Source organism: Elgaria multicarinata, chromosome 13 (genome assembly GCF_023053635.1).
Source record: "Elgaria multicarinata webbii isolate HBS135686 ecotype San Diego chromosome 13, rElgMul1.1.pri, whole genome shotgun sequence".
Lineage (NCBI taxonomy): Eukaryota > Metazoa > Chordata > Lepidosauria > Squamata > Anguidae > Elgaria > Elgaria multicarinata.
In genome coordinates, this window is record NC_086183.1 from 17,374,550 (window position 1) to 17,392,913 (window position 18,364).

Below are 18,364 nucleotides of genomic sequence, written 5' to 3' on the forward strand. Positions count from 1 at the left end.
AGAAGCCCTGCCCTCTTTTGTATCTGGCCACTCTACTATAGCTAGTGTAGCTTTAACTGTTGTGATGAAGAGGGAATTTCACCCACTTCAATTGACATCTGCTGCAATTCCCTTTTCTACATTACTGTTAAAGATACAGGAGCCCTGTCCTCCTTTTCATATGGTCAGCCTAAATCAGTTACCTAGGGAGGTTGTGGGCTCTCCCACACTAGAGACATTCAAGAGGCAGCTGGACAACCATCTGTCAGGGATGCTTTAGGGTGGATTCCTGCATTGAGCAGGGGGTTGGGCTCGATGGCCTTGTAGGCCCCTTCCAACTCTGCTTTTCCATGATTCTATGATTCTATTGGCTCAAGCTCTACAGTTAGGAAATCGGCAGCTAAGGCTAATGCCTTAACAAATGTGCCCCAAGGTCAGTAAATATGTTGTGCAGTGTTACAAATCATCTTCCATACATCCATACTTTTCCTTGGCCTTTTAGGCCCAAATCTAGATGGGGAGGATAGAGTGCCTGGGACCAGCAAAGATGACCCATGATTTTCTGGTCTTGTGTTACCTAAGCCTTTGAGCCTTACTGTATTGCTAGAGGAATCCTCCTGTGAGTTGAACCATGCCTGTTTGTGGTTTACATCACCTGGGATTATCACTCTACATCAGGGGTGTGCAGGAACTAATCTCCAGATGTTTTGAAATTCAATTCCAAGCACTCCTGACCACTGGCCATGCTGACAGGAGCTTCTGGGAGCTGAAGCCCAAAACATCTAGTGATCTGTCTTCCGCCCAACTCGGCTATACATGTGTCAAATCCATTCGTCTGGTCACAGACACACGTGCCTTAACCACCTCCCGATTAGTCTGCTGCAATACAGTCTACATGGGCCGTGGCTCAGCGTGATAGAACATCTGCTTTGCATAGAGAGGGTCCCAGGTTCGATCCCTGGCTTCTCCAGGTAGGGCTTTTTAGTTTTTTAAAAAGTTTGTGTTTCTTCCTCGTCTCATGTATTATTTGAGCTTGGATTTCCTTCTTTGAGGAAAATACATGTTGGTTGGGATGTCTCCTTATTAAGACTAAGAGCTTGTAGTTTAGGGATACACAACTGGAATAATTCCTGGGGCCAGTTAAAAGTTTCTAGGAAGTTAAAAAAAAAAACTACAGTATTGCATCGTATAGGGAAAGGCTGTGGCTTAGTGGTAGAGCACATGCTTTGCATAGGGAAGGTCCCATGTTCCATCCCTAGCATCTCCTGCCTGAAACCCTGGAGAGCCACTGCCAGTCAGTGTTGACAATACTGGGATAGATGGACCAAGGGTCCAATTTAATAGAAGGCAGCTTCGCACGTTTCCTGAAGTGTTTGGAAACTACTGCTCATGCAATGTCTGGTGTGTATTATAGAGGCCATATTACACCAGTGTTACTGGCTGCCAATTTGTTTCCAGGCTCAATTTAAGGTATTGTTTCTTACCTGTAAAACCCTGAATGGCCTCCGGCCAAGATATCTCAAGGATCACCTGCTTCTATCATATGAGCATGTCCAAACTTTACATTCATCACCTGAGGCCCTGCTCTATGGTCCACCACGAAATAAGGTAAGATTGGTGAAAATACGGGGCAGAGCTTTTTCTGTGGCAGCACACTACCTACAGAACTCTCTTCTCAGGATTAGATTGGCTCCTTCCCTGCTTGTTAGCAAAAATTATTTGGCTTAGTTTTCGTGACTGTTAGAACAAGCTGTTAATTGATCTTGTTCCTATATAGTTATTGTTTTTAAGTTGTATACTCTTAGGGTTTAAAATCTGGTGTTTTTTCATTTTGTATTTAGTGTTTAAATGTGTTTGTATTGGATACCGCCTTAAGAGTCCATTGACTGAAAGGTGACATAGAAACATTTTAACAAAGAAAAGTGAACACCATACTGTTTGAAGATCAAGGAGTTTATTGTTGTTCTGAGAATTCCACATTTCCTGCCCACTGTATCACCCATTTTGAAATGCTTGCAGAGGGGTCGGCCTGTGGGAACAGTCTCTTCCCTGATGGTACGCTACTTGAGTAATCATTTGCCCATACAATTCAATGCATCAACTGACAAATAAGGTCAAATACCCTCGAGAACTATTCCATTTCAACAAGTATATTAAAAGCTTCAGGGACCATTCTTGACACACCTCCTGCCATATTGCTTGTATAATAATCATCAAGAGATTTCCTTGATCATCCTGAGGCTGTATAAGAGCAGCATGGAAGACTGTCAACAGCCTTTTAGTCTTGTTCGTTACTAGTGAATTTATTCAAACTAACGTAAAGGACGCTGAAAAAATTGTGTGGAGTCAAGCATGTTTGCTTTGTTTTGATGGAAGTCAAGTTGTGCAGGCACCTTGTCAGCACCTACTCATATTAACAGGAGTAGGCAGACTTTAGGCTTACAAGATCTACTTTTCCCCCCTAGGAACAATAACTGGGAGTTAGAAACCCTTGCTGATCTACTGCAAATGAGATCTAGTGATAGATCCTCAGATGCTTGCCCCCTTGGCTTATGGTACCATAAAATTGGTTAAAAGAAGTTAATCTGTTGGGATGCTAGTGTTCGACGCAGATCCTGCCTGAAGAACCGAATTCCATGAGTCAGTTTCTTGCTATCCTGTTATTGAGCATCTCTTTAAGGGTCAAATCAGCATAACTTAAAACCATTACAACATGTGGTCAAGCAAAAATAGTCTTTATTCAAATTTAATGGAAACAGGGGTCACTGTACTTTGCAAGACGGGGAAAAATAAAAAAATATAAAACAAGGATATTGTCACAATACCAGAATGTGGAACTCTACGGTTTTTTCCCCTTCCCTTCCTATGGTTTACTGTAGGTATCTATTTTCCTGACTGTGCTATTCACAAACTCTGCAAGTCCAAAGTATGAAACAAAAAAGTAATATGAAATTTAAGACTTTGCACTTCTCACTAAATGGCGTACATCAAAGGGCATCAATTTAAGGGCAAATTGTTGAAGTTACCATACCTACCTAGGAGTCATCATTCCAATCTTAGAAGCCCATCAAAATGCAGTGCTCATTCTCTATGGCTGTTCTGGAAATCCAGGACGATGTGTGGTGTTCAGATGAAGTTCTCAGCCTCTAGCACCAGAACATGCGACAGAGAGGGAGCACTGGACTGAACACATACAGACACACCATTGGGGGGGTATTAAAAATGTACAGTAGTGACATGTGTTCTACTCCAATCACTTGTGCTACAACTACCAAACATGTACAAAAGACTTCTCATAGAGCTCTAAGTGTGGTTGCAGCAAGTTTAGGATCTGGAACGGGACCTTGATCTAGATCGGGAATGCGATCTAGAGGCAGACCTCGATCTAGACTTAGATTGGGACCTTGTTTTTGAAACTGATTTGGATCTCGAGCGAGATTCTGATTTGATATTTTTAGATTTGGAATTTGACCTTGAACGGGATTTACAACTGGTGTCCATTTCCTCACCCTCGCCCTTTGCTTCCTTTGTGACAGGTTCTGCTTTTATATGCTCTTTTTCCTTGGATTGAGATCTGGATCTAGACCTAGACCTGGAACGCTCCTGGTCTTCTCTCTTTTTCTTCTTGCTGCTAGACTTGTCGCGTTTACTCCGCCTCTTGCTTCTCTCACTTCTACTGCGACTCCTGCTCCTACTGGCCTCCCTGCTTCTCTTCCTACCTTTCCTCTTGTCCTTGCTCTTGCTACGGCTCCTGCTCCTCTCTTTGCTCCTGCTTCTAGCCTTGCTGACACTCTTTTCTCTCTCTTTACTCCTATTGCCCCTTACACTCCCCCTCTCCTCCTCTTCTGCTCTCTCTTTACTACCACTCCTACTCCTGCTTTTACTCTTACTCTTTTCCTTGCTGGGACTTCTGCTCTTTGCCTGGTCATCATCATCATTTTGAACCACTTCCTCTGCCTTGTCTTTACTTTTACTTCGGGATTTCTCCACACTTCTGCTGCGACTCCTGCTTTTATCATCTTTATTTGGACTCCTGCTCTTTTCCTTTTGGCCTCTGCTATGACTTTTGCTTCGACTGCGGCTCTTGCTTCTGGAATGCGATCCAGACCTGAAAGGCACCAAAAAAAAGGGGGGAGGGAAAGGCACAGGAGCTCTATAAACGTTCTTGCAATTATTGGCAGTATTAAAATCCAGCCTTTGCAATTCAACACTGCTTTTCTGAACTCAAACATAACATTACAAGCCTTGACCATTGAAATAACTGATCCAAATGCTCAGCATGCTCTTTTCCTGCCCACTTCCCTGTAATTCAGTGACTGTTCACATTTTAGGAACTCTCTATGGAGTGCTGACTGCTGAAACCAAAACCTTTCTAGCTTGTGTAGCACTCATATGCGTATTACTGCAACATTAGTGAAACACTGCAGTTAGCAAATGGTATTTCCTGGTAATGGGTGTAACACAAGAAAGGGACAGAAATCACAGCAAGAGATGAGTAGCTAGATTTTAAAGCTAATGAGAATAATAATGGGGTCTAGACTTCAGGAAAATTGAGGAACTTTTTAAAATGCTCAGTTGCCTAGGTCTCCTGATAGATTTATGTGAACCAAATGGCTGTTCCAAGACAAATTAAAACAGAAAAAAATTCCACCCTGATGATTTGGAGCTCATTATGAGATGACTGTATAATGAGCAAAGTTGTTACTTTTTACAACACAACGAAAGAAGGGGGTTCAGAATACATTGCAATCTCAGAATCTAAGTTTATAGACGAAGGTGTGCATCTAGACACCTTGGATTTCCAAGCTTATATAAACCTTAAATAAAGCTGATTTGTGGTAAAAAACAACAACCAACAACCCAAAATTGAATCAGTCCTTCTGAAATATATTCACTTATTAAGCAATTGCTTGTTCACTTTACCTGGATCGCGATCTGCTCTTTGAATGACTGCTTTTGCTACTGCCACTACGACTCCTGCTTTTACGAGAATGTCTGCTTCGAGAGCGAGACCTGAAAGGAAAAGAATCATTGCTACAGTTGTAAAGTCTATGGGATTTTAGGAGAATCACTGAGCCACGGCCTAGCAAATTGCATGAAACAGGGTAATACATTTCTGCTACTTCCTGAGAACATGTTCCAGGTAGCACAGTTATATATTGCCAAAAAGCCCAATAGAACAGTATAGGCTCTCTCAAACTGTGCCACACCAAGTTTCCTAGTGAAGGAGAAACACTGCAGTCTCCTCGGGTGCTAAGCACACACACTAGCTGTGGGCACAGATGCAGGCAGATCAAGTAAAGAGGATGGGTGTGGGGCCACAGGAATCTTTCAAAGGAAAAAAACATGGAGAAGGGAAATGATTATCCAGTCATGACAACACACTAAGGGGGTACAAAGCTTCTCCCGCTTTTCTATGTCAGCAGAAAAGGATTAAGTAGGCTGCCTGACTTGCTTTGTCATCACTAGTCAACCAAGAAAAAAATAAATACCGTATTTTCCAGCGTATAAGACGACTTTTTAACCCAGGAAAATCTTCTCAAAAGTCAGGGGTCGTCTTATAGGGCGGTGGTTGAGGCAGGCAAAGGGAGAGGAGGGAGGGAAGGAAGGAGGAGAGCGACCGAGCGAGGGAGAGAGGAGAAGCGGCTCAGCGAGCAACTCCTGACGGAGTCTAGCCTGGCAGCGCGACACAGACACAGACTCGTAAACCGGGAGAGAATGAGAGCGCGAAAGCAGCACCAGCCTTCCTCAGCTCAGGCAGCCGCTTCTTGCCAGCTGGCGTGCGTTGGAAGAGGGGTAGTCTTATACGGCGAGTATATCCCAAACTCTATATTTTAACTGGAAAAGTTGGGGGTCGTCTTATACGCCCAGTCATCTTATACGCCGGAAAATACGGTATATCTGTTTCATGCTGCACTATGAAACTGTGGAAAACAGACCAAGGATGCTCAAAATTTGCAAGAGAAGACCTCTCAATTGCACAAGCCTCCCCAAGCACAAGAAAAGGTTCAGCTGGCAACATTCCCTCTTGGTTTTGGCTCAGGAGCCAGCTGAACAGTAAGAAGGAGGTGCCAGAACACAGAGCTTGTGGGGTGGTGGTGGAGAGGGAATGTAAGTGGAATCCCACTATTACCACCTGCAGTAAGTACAAAAGGTTGGCACTGATTTCTGGCTCTATGAAGACACATGCTAAGAGATAATTGAGGCGGAACTTGGGCCCCACTGGTGTTTCTTTGCACCTCACTAGGGAGGCCCACAAAACAAAAAACTAGACAGGAATACAACCTAAGCAGAAGGCCCCATCTCACCCCAGCAACAAGGTTGGGGGAGGATTACATGTGTCGCTCCATATCACGCCGTACTGGATTAACTAGACAAATCGAGGATCTCTGACCAGTTACTCTTCACTTAGAAGTACGGCATAAATGACAATAATGTCCTAAATCACACTGCAGTAGACTTTATAGACACAACTAAGGTGGGGATATTCTGATATACCCAATATATAGTCCATGGTTAGGCTGCATATCTCCGTCTTCCAGGCCTATTGCTATCATTCTAGTCTACAGCTGCAATGCCTCCCATGTCTCTGGAGTGGTTCAGATGTAACGCCAAACCACGGACTGGTTTTACATAAATGAGCGGTCAGAAGCTTTCAGATGGCTTACTTGTGTGCTCCCCTCCTCCCCACCCATGTGGTAATTCCACACCTTGGATCCTGGTTTGAGGCAAACCGTAGGTAGCCTTTTGTCCAAGGTGTGAATGACCCTGTTCAGACGACAGACTAAGTCATGGTGGTTAAGCATTTTGAGCTAAACATTATGGCTTAGGGTGTTGCATAAACCATTCCTAACCATGGCGGCTCTGTAACCACAGTATAAACATACTCACTAACCATTTGCTGCAAAAGGGTTAGTGGCCTAAGCATAGCTTAGCGTGTTACCTGAACTGGCCCAACATGAACACATAAAACTCCTTTACACCAAGACAAATCGCTAGTCCATCTAGCTCAGTATTATCTCCGAACTGGCAGTGGCTCTCCAGGGCTTCAGGCAGGAATAGTTAGACAGGATGCACATCTACCTCTTCCAGCCCAACCAGGAGATGCCAGGAATTCAATCTGAAACCTTCTGCAGGCAAAGCATGCACTTTGCCACTGAGCTGCAACCCTTCCAAGGTTGTATCCTGGATTTAAATTCTAAATAGATAAAACTATAATGAAACTATTCTTCCCAAATAAATAAACTATAAAGAAACTATTCTAAACAAACAAACAAGGCTGTGTCTTGCAGAACAAGAGCACACCCTAGTTTATTTATCTAAGATATGTGCATTCCACTTTTCAACATAAAAGTTGTCAGAACAGTTTACATAGCAAAAGGTGGCTCACAAACACATGGCTATAAGGTTCTCTGTGATCTTAGCAGGCACGGGCTTTCACATGTATATCTTCTATCCTTGAACAAAGGAACAGACTTCATCAGCCTACACTTGAGGTCTACTCAGGTTCTGTCTATCTGGACAGCAACATCTCCCTGGAAATAATGGCTTTCCCTATGCCAATACAGAAATGGATCAGATAATGTTCCGGCCATTGTATGGGACAAGGCTGCTCCTTCTGGCACATGATCCTTCCCCTAGACAGCTGATTTGACGGCAGTTGGAATTATCATAGGATGAAGCTTGATGGACGTGTCCTCTTTCCATGCCAATGTCAGCGGCAGTTTTGGCTATCTTGGCTTCAGGTAACAGCAACTCCTCCTCAGAAGGCACCTTCCCCCCCTAGATCAGATCTGGAAGCACAGTAGATAACAACATCCTGGCCACAAGGACAGAGATGCTCTTACTATCACACAGTTCTACTCTCAGATAGCTCAAATAAAATGGCTGGCTAGCCGTGGTTTGCCTTAAACTGAGATAGAACAGGGATTTAACATTGAAGCTTGAAGCTCCTAACAGCTTGATCACGTAATACCAAGCCATAGTCTGGCATCACATCTGAACCACACCTCTATTTCCATGTCACCAATATAACCCTTCAGCATTCTGTAACAAGACATGGATCCTGCAAAGTTAGCCACGGGGGAGTATGCTTTCAGGAATATAGCAAGCTACTTAACTACCAAGGAGTGCTATGAACAGACCTACCTTGAATGAGTCCGACTTCTGGAATACGAGCGGCGGCGCCTGGACCCAGGCCTGTCTTCTACTAGCCTTATCTTTCTACCATTTACTTCTGTCCCATCCAGCTTTTCAAGGGCTCTTTTCATGTCAGAATAGGATTTGAACTCAATCACACCTTCATTCTTTCTCCCTTTGTGAGCGTCGGCATACGTCACTTCACCTGCCTGACGCATATAATCCTAGGAGAGGACAGAGCATGCCTTTGAATACATTGATGCTTTCACTCTGCTGCTGTCTGTTCTCATCTTGTTAGATGCTGCAAATGAAAAGGGGGCTTAATATATATGTTTGCTGTGTGTGTGTCTGTGACAGATTAGTTTACTGATGCCATATTGATTCCCTCTCAGATGTACAGATTTCTAGTTGCCATGAAAAAAGGAAAGTTTTGCCTATGAATTAGAATATTTAGTTTGCAGAACGAGCTAAATTGAATGTGCAGACGACAAGCCTAAACTAGGGTCTAAAGTGATTTCATTACCAGAAACAATGTGGAAAGGATAAGACAGACAGATTCTGCAAGGCAGAAAAGCTGGGGGCTCAGATAGATATGCAAGAGAAAAACAGTTATGTATGAAGATGTGTCAGAGAAGGGGCAGGAAGAGAGACCAAAGGGCCTCTGTGTGGGAGTCAAAGACAGAGGAAGTTTAGGAGATTCAAGTGGTGCTGAGGTCAGGAGACTGTGATAACAGAACTTATCATAGGCAAGTGCATGCTCTTAAGGGAACATGAGGAAAGTGGGGATTACTAGATTACTAGAAAAAAATCCTTAGCAGCCTAACAAATGAAATGACTTTAGGAGGGGGGAAAATACAGATCAGTACGAAAATAATCATTGTATATGGAACTATCATCAAGATTAATTAGCATGACATTGCTACTAATTTATACAGCACTTCTAAATCTGCATCATTTTATAAATTAATTACATTTTCAATCTTCATTAAATTTATATTCTACCTTTCTCCCCATCATGGAATTCAAGGTGGCATATGTAGGGCTTCAAGGTAGTCTCCCTTCTATGCACTGACTAGACCCAGACCTACTTAGCTTCAGCAAAGTTTCAGTGTCTAGAGATGTAAAATTCCTGGAAATTTTGAAGCCACGAGGAAAAACAATGGGGTATTTCCCCCACCCCCACCCTCACCCCCCGGAATAACTAAATACATGCAATACTGACTTTCTTATCAACCCTAAACTTATTTTACTGCTTTAACAACATAAAATGTATAATTTATTGTTCAGTATATAAAATTGTTCTATTTGCTATATTTATTAAATGTACAGAGCAAGCGTATTATTCAGAAGCAAGAAATACTCTGTTGGAGCTTACTTCCATAGGATTGAAGCCTATGAAATATAAATGCAATCCCATATCTCTCTACTCAGAAATAAGCTCCACTGAATTCAATGGGACTTACTCCCAGATACACATTTATAGGACTGTAGCCTTAGGTATGTGTAAGAAAAAGCAGATACAGGATACTTGCTTCTAGTTTCTCCAAATTAGATCAAACGTCACCAGAAGGAGGCACACGACAACTGACAAGAAAATAAAGACCTGTATGCTCCTCTCATGAAGATGGCAGCACCCTCTAGGTGCAGAAATACATCTTGGATTTGAGTGTTGTAGATGTCTACAGTATAAACAGGAATTATCATTCTCTAATGGTCTACTTTGTCTCGAATAAACATCTTAATACTAAAACTTTGTCTTTAAAAGCATTTCGCTCATTTCAAAAGAGGAAATATTTATATTTAATAGTTTTTTTTCCAGTTCACCCAAGTTTCCAAATATTTTCTGTTGAGAAAACTGAAAAAAAAAAATCCCATCCCAACCACCCCTCAACTTTTTCACACTTCTAGCTGTTTTACACGTCTTCAAATTATGCCCACTTTTACTTGTCAAGATAGTTGGGATGAAGTTATGATGGGCCACCAATAATAACTGAATAACTATTTTGGAGTTTGACTTGCCAAAATAAGAGGGGCGGTGGAGGACCCAAAGTAACTAACTTCTTTTATGGCAGCAACTAATTTAATATTATAATCTGCAACATTCGGTACTAATGACTGTTGCTCTAATCTGCATTATGGTACAGGATTTTATACGGACTAACACTTAAACCTCCATTCACCAGAATCACTCACTGTTTTGGGCTAAGCTAGAATTTTAATTGCACGGAGCATTGAGCAGTCAAAATTCATAATCAGCCTCCTAATTTTCTTCGCTTTAACTGTTTGTTTTGTACAATGAAGAAATGGTTTATATCCAAATCCAAATCTGTTTATGATGGACAATAACCAGAATTGCTTATATCAAACACTAAGTTACAAAAGATCATTTTGACACAACAAGGTTACTGTTTAGAATTTTTGGAGACACCATGTCTGCTAAGGGGATAAGTTTTTATCATCTCTGCTTATGCATTTACTTAGCTCTAGCAATTCAACAAAGACTTGCAGAGTGAAGCTTTTTTACCTCTCTTATTCTCTGTGCACATCCTTCTGCATCCCAGTTTGGGGCATGGGGGAGGTCTGGCCCATCACCCTTCATCTCCTCAAAGTGGCCCTCTTGTAAAACTAGTTGTGACTAGAAGCCTAGACCACTGCAGAGCACCATTTTGGCCCAGTGCCTTCACAGGGAGAGATCGAATGCTAAACAGGGGGCAAGCCACTGCAGCAAGGAAACAGAGGAAATAATCTCTCAATAATTTCTTTTAACAAATTGGCCTTTTTAGGCAGCTTCTCAAAAGTAATGGCCACATGTGAGATGAGGCGCAGGCCTCTGCATTACTTCAAAAGCATATTTAATGTATTTAAGAGTGCAAAGCTTGAGAAGTAGTAAGATATTTACCACATATAATAAAAACTGCATAGGCCTGAAGCCTTACGTTCATTGCTCATTAGTCTATATTGTGCTTAGTACACTGCATTAAGAGTTCAAATAGTAGAAGAGTTATTCAGGACAGGGTTAGGTCAAGATCCAGACTTCAGAGCAGACCCCACAAATTACATTTTCAGACCTTTATCACCTCTTGCGGAGGCACAGAGATTGCATACCTTCAAATCCTGCCAACTGCAACGGCTTGACAGATTTTCAACGATCAATCTGTATTCAGTACGGGTCGGAGGACCGTACTTATCTCTTCCACTTCTTCTATAACCATATCCACCTTTAGAGGCGATAAGCAGATGCAATACTTCAGCCATGGTAGTGGAGCCAGGGGTTAATCTACAACCCCGAAAAAAATAAAAATAAAAACTAGTCTACCCAATAGTCAGTAAATACATTTAATTCCCCCCACCCATTACTCTAAAACTACATTTTCGTTTTAATTTTTTTATATTAATAGTCAAGACATTTAAAAAGGTCTATATATATTTATCTAGAACATTAGCACATAATCACAAGACTGTATATTTTATATTTACTATTAAAATTGAACATGCAACTATGTTTAAGCTTAAGAAATTAACATTTTTGAAAACAAAATAACCAAATCACTATAGTCAGTTACTAATGTTACTTACATTGTTTTTAAGTTTTCTGAATATCTGACATGTATAAAGGTTTTCAGGCACCTATTTCAGTTTAATCACATCTGTCTCTAACCCTTGGGGTCCTCACCACCCAGGTCTAATGGGAAAAGGTTGCGATCGTCACATGGCTTCCTTTTTTGGTCAGCCAAGGGCCACAAAGGTCAAAGAGCCACTCATGGAAAGGCAACCCAGGGTCAGCAAATGGAACAGGCAGTCATCTTAGCCTCAAAGGACTCTTAATTGAAACATTGAGGTCTTTGTTAAGTCTATGTTAAACAATCACATTGCAAATAAACCATTCATATATTGACAAAATAAAATAATGAAAATTAAAGCTCATTTAGTTAATTACTTTTTAAAAAGTTGAATACAAATTAACATCTAAATAATATTACTTTAATTACTTTTTTTAAAAAAAAACTACAACAGTCAAACTTTACACATTTTTTTGTCTTTAAATTACTGTTTTTAAATGCTGTGTTTTAAAATAGAAAGAAAAATCACCGATACAACGGTATGTTAGTGCTTACTGCGTCCAGAACCATAGCTGCTGTCGCGGCGAGGGCCCCGGGCATGCTCAACAATTACACGTTCCCCGCAAAGATCTTTGCCATTTAGCTCATAAACAGCGTCATCAGCATCACGCACATCATCAAACTCAACAAAGCCATACCTAGGGGAAGACAAAAGCCGCTCCAGAATCAATCATGTCAGCAGTTTCGCAGAAGCAAATCTATGCAACATGGGAACTGGTTACTTCACCAAGTATCTCTCTCCACATGCAAATGGTGGAGATCAATGATGCCACAAAAGTTCTGGCAAAAAAGTAGCTGCCACATTTTCCCCACAGCACCAACAAAACCATCAGGGAACACTTAAGCAAAAAAGTAGATTATGATAGCATGTATAGATTAAGGGAGCAGAAGGCACTCAAAGCACATTGCTCTTATTGCAGTTATCTGAAGTATCTTATAAATAACAAGTGAGACCTGCAACATAACACTGCAGCATGAGTGCGCCTGTTAAGGATTTCTGGTGCTACTCCTTTTCTTGTACATGAATACCGTGGTTTAGGCTATGTAAGGATTCAGCATTCAGAGAATTTAGATTATTAATATATATATGATCATATACATATAATTTATATGCATATACAATATGCTTGCTCCCTCCCTTCAACCACATATTTAAGAAGGCATTGTTCTAACAACAGCACAGGAATAGTGGTCTTGTCCCCACAGTCAGCTGGGCTAAAGCCTCAGGCAACCCACAATTTCCAGGTTGCCCACCCACTTTTGACAGAGGAAGCAGTGAGCAGAAAGCAATGTAAATTTCAGGTACTGGGCAGAGGGATTCTCAAATATTTTTTAACCAGGTGATGAGAACAAGGTATGTAATTATTTCATACCCAATCCCACAGAAAATAAAAAAAACCCTTATACTATAAGAAACTTATCAGCAAGGTTTGTAGGAAGTGAAAGATTCTGTATCTTCCAGAATTACCACTGAAGTGTAGAAGGAACCAGGTGAGGCTGTTGCCGTTGCTACACACGCCTCTGCTCAAGGGGGTGGGGAGTACAGAGGAGGCTGCAAAATGCTCATCATAGTGCTTAGGCAGCTGCTCTTTGTGTACTTCCCTCCCTGCCATTGGGACAGAGGAGTTATAATGGCTAGACCACCATATTAACTAGATCATAAATGGTTGAAATACATCTATTTGCTAACCTCTAACTTCTCCCTCTTTGTTCTTTTGCTAGAGGGCTAAAGAGAAAGAACAGTTGGCTAGTACCTGTGCACATGGCTGCCTCTTCCTTCATGTCTTAGAGCTGTAAGATTAATGCTGAAAAGAAGAGTAAGCCTAGGCATGCAGCCACTAGAATATAGCTGTGCTTATTTAAAACAATTGGCATTTGGAGGTAGGAGTGTTTCCTTCTCACCTTCCAGAGAAGCAGGCTGAATCACAACTTTTCCACCCGAAAATAACCAGCAAACTCTTTTATGAGCAAGAAATGTTTATCTGACTACCCAGAAGGTAGGGGGGGGGGGGGAATTCTTATCTGCCACAGGTGACCTGCTATTTGCAAGCATGAGCTACAATTAAGATATATGAAAGCTGGGGAGGGGGGAACGGAAAAACAACAACTGTATTTTGTATTTGTGTTTTTAACCTGTTGGTTGTTTTATTATGGTTTTAATTTTTGTAAACCGCCCAGAGAGCTTCGGCTATTGGGCAGTATGAAAATGTAATGAATAAATAAAAAGTCCGGGAAGAAATGTGTCATTCCCCACCACCACCCCCATTTCCCCCTGAAATTAAAAAAAAATTGTAACAGAAAAATTGAAAATTTTGGAGAACGTTGGAAAAAAAAAAACTCCTATGAAATATTTTCTTCTTTTGGAATTAGTGAAAAGCTTTTTAAGTTAAGTCTTTAATCACTCAAAATGTATAGTATGAAGTTTTTAATGGAAGATAACTTACGGTATTTAATAATGATTCCTGTATATTCTGTAGTGTTCAGTGTTGATATCCAAATATCCTGCTAGTCCTTAATTTTATGACAGTATAAGACTGTGTCCAAACGTTATGTTCTTTCTTTTCTTTTTATCTTCTTATATGGTTTGTTTTGCTGTAAACTTGTATTTAGTATATTTTTGAATATTATTGTGATGTTGTCGATTAGTATATTGTTAAATATTGTTGTACTTCTAATTTTTGTAAACCGCCCAGAGAGCTTCGGCTATTGGGCGGTATAAAAATGCAATAAATGAAATGAATTTTTCAACTTTTATTTTTTCCTACTACATAGACAGCAATAACCAACACAGCATAGCACAGGGCAGAACACTTTGCAGCTCTCTGTAGTATTCAATGTATTTGCAACTTTGCTTGTACATAACATAAGGGTTTATACTTTTGAGGCTGCAATCCTATTATGCGCAAATAACTTTTACTAGACAAAATGATTTTTATATTTGAATAAGCATGCATAGGATTATTTTGTCTATGCCATTTTGGGAGGGATTTTACACTAAAAGGCAGACTAAATTTTTTTAAAAAATTATATAAAATTGCTCCGCAAATGTCATAATTATGCCAAACTACAAATTTATATGCTAACTAAACTCAATGCATTTTATGTTGCAACAGAAGTAAAATAAGTTCAGGTCTGATAAGCAAGTAAGTATTGCATATATTTCAATTTTTCACAAATTTCCATTTTGTTTTTCAAGAAAACTGAAAAAGCAACTTTTTTCCACGTTTTCAAAATTTTTCATCTCTAACTATAATTTGTGTGACTCATAGCTTTCTCTGTTTAAGCAAACCGTGCCTTCAAAAGTGTTTGCTCGCTTTCAGTAAGCAAGCTGAAGAACGCGCTCTTTCAGGCATTTAATTTCCATATAACTACAGCTGCTGCCTTCAGTGTCATGCATTACAGGCAAAGGGGAAAAGAATGGAAACTAGCAAATGATGGCTTAAAGCCGACGCTTCATTTTGTCAATTCCATACCTGCAGTAAAACCTGTTCATTTTTAAAACTATAACCATGCTTTTACTTCACCAGTTCAAGAGTGAGGCCTCATTCATACCAAATGTAAATATAGGCCTTAGCTAGACCTAAGGTTTATCCCGGGGTCATCCCTGCCTGCTCCTGGGATATCCTGTGTGTTATTTACATGAACAGGGACGACCCCGGGATAAACCTTAGGTCTAGCTAAGGCCATAGTGATCTGCCTGGAGTGCACCACGTTTGAACATATTCTTAGAAATAAACCCCTACAAATACAAAATCAAGGAGGGCTAACCCATAACTCTTCTCCCTGCCATCTACTTATGTGCAGGGAGCTTAATATGGAAGTACATGAACTCAGTCCACGTCATAAAATGTTCCTTTCATTCTATTAATTCTGTAACTCATAGGCCCTTTCTACACCTAAGGATTATCCCAGGAAAATGGAGGGATTGTCCCTGCCTGCTCCCGGGATACCCTGTGTGTCGTTTGGATGCACAGGGATGATCCCGGAGAAAATGCAGGTGTGGAAAAGGCCATAGTCTACTCTACTTTCCTATGTTTTGTCTATCTGCCATTATTTGCCTTTTGTGAGAACTAGGTGTTAAACTCACTAATCTCACCTGTACTCTACATTTACTTCTTACTGGGAACCTACATTCTTCAACAAATAAGACCAACTGCCTTGCTGGATCAGATCAAGGTCCTTCTGGTCTACCATTATGCTTTCAACAGCTGCCAGTCCAAAGCAAGACAAAGTGTTCACCATTTCATTTGCTCCCAGCATCTGGTAATCAAGATTGAATGGTAGTTCTGATTACAGAGGCTCCATTTAGATATCATGACCCTTGATAGACATATTCACCTTGAAATTGGGTGATCCTGAGTTTTATGAAGTATTTTGAAGGAAAGAGAGAAAAATCTCTTATTTCCGCCATATTTCTTAATATTTTTCAAAGTAATCTCTATCATGTTCCCTCCTTTAAAACTAAAACCTTTCTTCCGAAAGGTGTTCCAAGTCTATGAATATTTTAGTTGCCCTTTTCTGTATCCTTTCCAGCTCTGAGATATACTTGTGGTGTAACTAATTATCACGATGCCATTTGGATTTCTATTCTGAATTCTTTTCTTATTCCAGATGTAGAATTTACAGTGTACCACACAGAACCTCTTTCGGCTCAGCAAGTTTTCAGCAATGCCTCCACCATGATCCTGAGATTTCTGTAGTACAATTTGGTAGCACAAAATTGTGTAAATCCAGATCCATCAATGCATATAGTCAGGATTTTGTGGCCCAACTAACCACAGTTTGTATTTGCAATGCTCACGCAATGGCAGGAATGACTACAGGCCTTTGGAAGACCACATCCACCCCCTCATATGCTGCACATAGAGACTCACTAGAAAACACAAGTGCTCACATATCCTGGGATACTTACTGTAGTTTAGGAAAGAATCTCTAGACTCTCCCTTTGCCCAGTTTTGCAAAACAGGAAAATAGGTACTCCTCGCATCGCTGTGCAAGAGGTTCATTGTGTTCATTTACAACAGAAACATTTCAGTTGAGACAATTTTGTAAGCTGCTTTCAGTTTCAGTGTGAAAAGCAGAGTTTTTTGTTTAAGTGTTCTGAAACTGCAATCTCATGCATATTTACACCAGACTAAATTCTCTCAAACTCCAGAAAAGAAGCTCAGAGGTTGTGCTGTAAATCACAGCAGTCTTAAGCATTTCTACTCAGAAGGAAGTTACGCTGAGTTTAATGGAGCTTACTCCCAGGTGTACTTTATTTGATTACTTATTTATAAATATGTGAGTTGCCTTTTGGCCCAGGTAAAGCCACCAAGGCAACTTACCATTAAACCTTAAAAACAATGTAAAACTTTAAAAACAATTTTAAAACTTTGGATTGCAGACAATCTCAGACCTGAACACACTTAAATGGAGAAGACATTCCATGAAACACAACGGGATTTACTAATGAGTGAACCTGCATAGTATTGCATTGCTTTAGAGATGCCAAAAATGACCTGAAATTCAAACTTTGTGTTGAAAGCTTTAGTTAGCAGAAGGACCCTTGGTTCAGTGGTAGAAAACATGGCCGAAGATCCCAGGAAACTGAACCGCAATCTCCCTGATCGAAGCCCCAAACTCCAAGTTGTCATTCCCTGCTTCAGCTAGGATCCTGAGCAGCGCAGGATGGATAGAGACCCAAGCTGATACTAGGAGGACTGTAGCTCAGGGCTAGAGCACTTCGCTTTGCATGTAGAGGGCATCTCCACCAGGCATCTCCAGGTGGGGCTGCAGAAGACCCCTGTCTGAGCTCAGGATGGACGAATGCTCCGGCTCGGTAAAAGGCATTTCCCGACGTTGCTGCAAATGCGTTAATAAGAGGGCTTCCCTTTAACCCAGGCCTCAGCGCCAGGAACTATTGCCACCCCCCAAAACTGCTGCAAGCCCCCCCCCCCCCGGCTTCTCAAAGGTATGTGTGTGGCGTGAGAGGGGCCCAGAAAGAGGAGGGTGGCAGCCCAAGCGAGGCAGCAGCAGCAGCAGCAGCAGCAGCAGCAGCTACTACTTCCCAGAGATGGACAGCGCCTGTTCTGCCACAAGGGAGACCTGGACAGGAGGCCGGAGCGAAAACTTGCAGGTTTCGGGCAGGGTTGAACACCGACACCCCCCCCCCCGCCCAATTCACCAGCCGTCATGGGGCATGTCAAGGGGGTGTCTTTGGCCACTGGTTGCCTATAGACGATGGGGGGTTGGAGAGAAGGGCCCTCTCCCCGCAAGACTTAGGGAGATGGGAGGGGGGAGAAGAGAAGCGCGCGCGGGAAAGGACAGAGAAAGGGCGCGCATGCGCTCTGGCGCCAGGCCGCGCTGACAGGAGGAAACGAGGGATGATCGCCGGGCCGGCTCGGGGCCTAGTCCGGTCCGGGAAGGGCAGCCGGCTCGCCTCACCCGTTCTTGAGATCCACTTCGAGGATTTTCCCGTAGCCCTTAAAGAAGCGCTCCACGTCCCGCTCCCGGGCCTGGTAACTGAGGCGCCCGATGTAGACCCGAGGCATTTCCCCGCACAGCCCCGCGAGGGCCCCGACCCGCGGATGACGACGATGACGGCGGAGGCCGCGGCGACCGATTCACTCGCGGCGGGGCTCAGC

The 18,364-nt window shown here is 41.8% G+C and overlaps 1 protein-coding gene across 3 annotated transcripts; it reads right to left on the bottom strand.

Moving 5' to 3' along the window:
* Window positions 1-2,698: 2,698 nt before the first annotated feature.
* On the bottom strand, window positions 2,699-18,364 carry SRSF4 (serine and arginine rich splicing factor 4). Of its 3 annotated transcripts, XM_063140704.1 has the most exons (6): window positions 18,165-18,364; window positions 12,234-12,376; window positions 11,224-11,336; window positions 8,128-8,342; window positions 4,903-4,992; window positions 2,699-4,087 (listed from the first exon to the last, which is right to left on the bottom strand). In XM_063140704.1, exons 1-6 carry the CDS (start codon window positions 18,269-18,271, stop codon window positions 3,304-3,306), a joined length of 1,452 nt encoding a protein of 483 aa, XP_062996774.1. In that variant the 5' UTR covers window positions 18,272-18,364; the 3' UTR covers window positions 2,699-3,303. The 3 variants fall into 3 exon arrangements, with proteins under 3 accessions (XP_062996774.1, XP_062996777.1, XP_062996778.1); XM_063140707.1 differs by lacking the exon at window positions 18,165-18,364 and having other exon boundaries at window positions 11,224-11,395; window positions 12,234-12,322; XM_063140708.1 differs by lacking the exons at window positions 11,224-11,336; window positions 12,234-12,376; window positions 18,165-18,364 and adding an exon at window positions 10,643-10,814.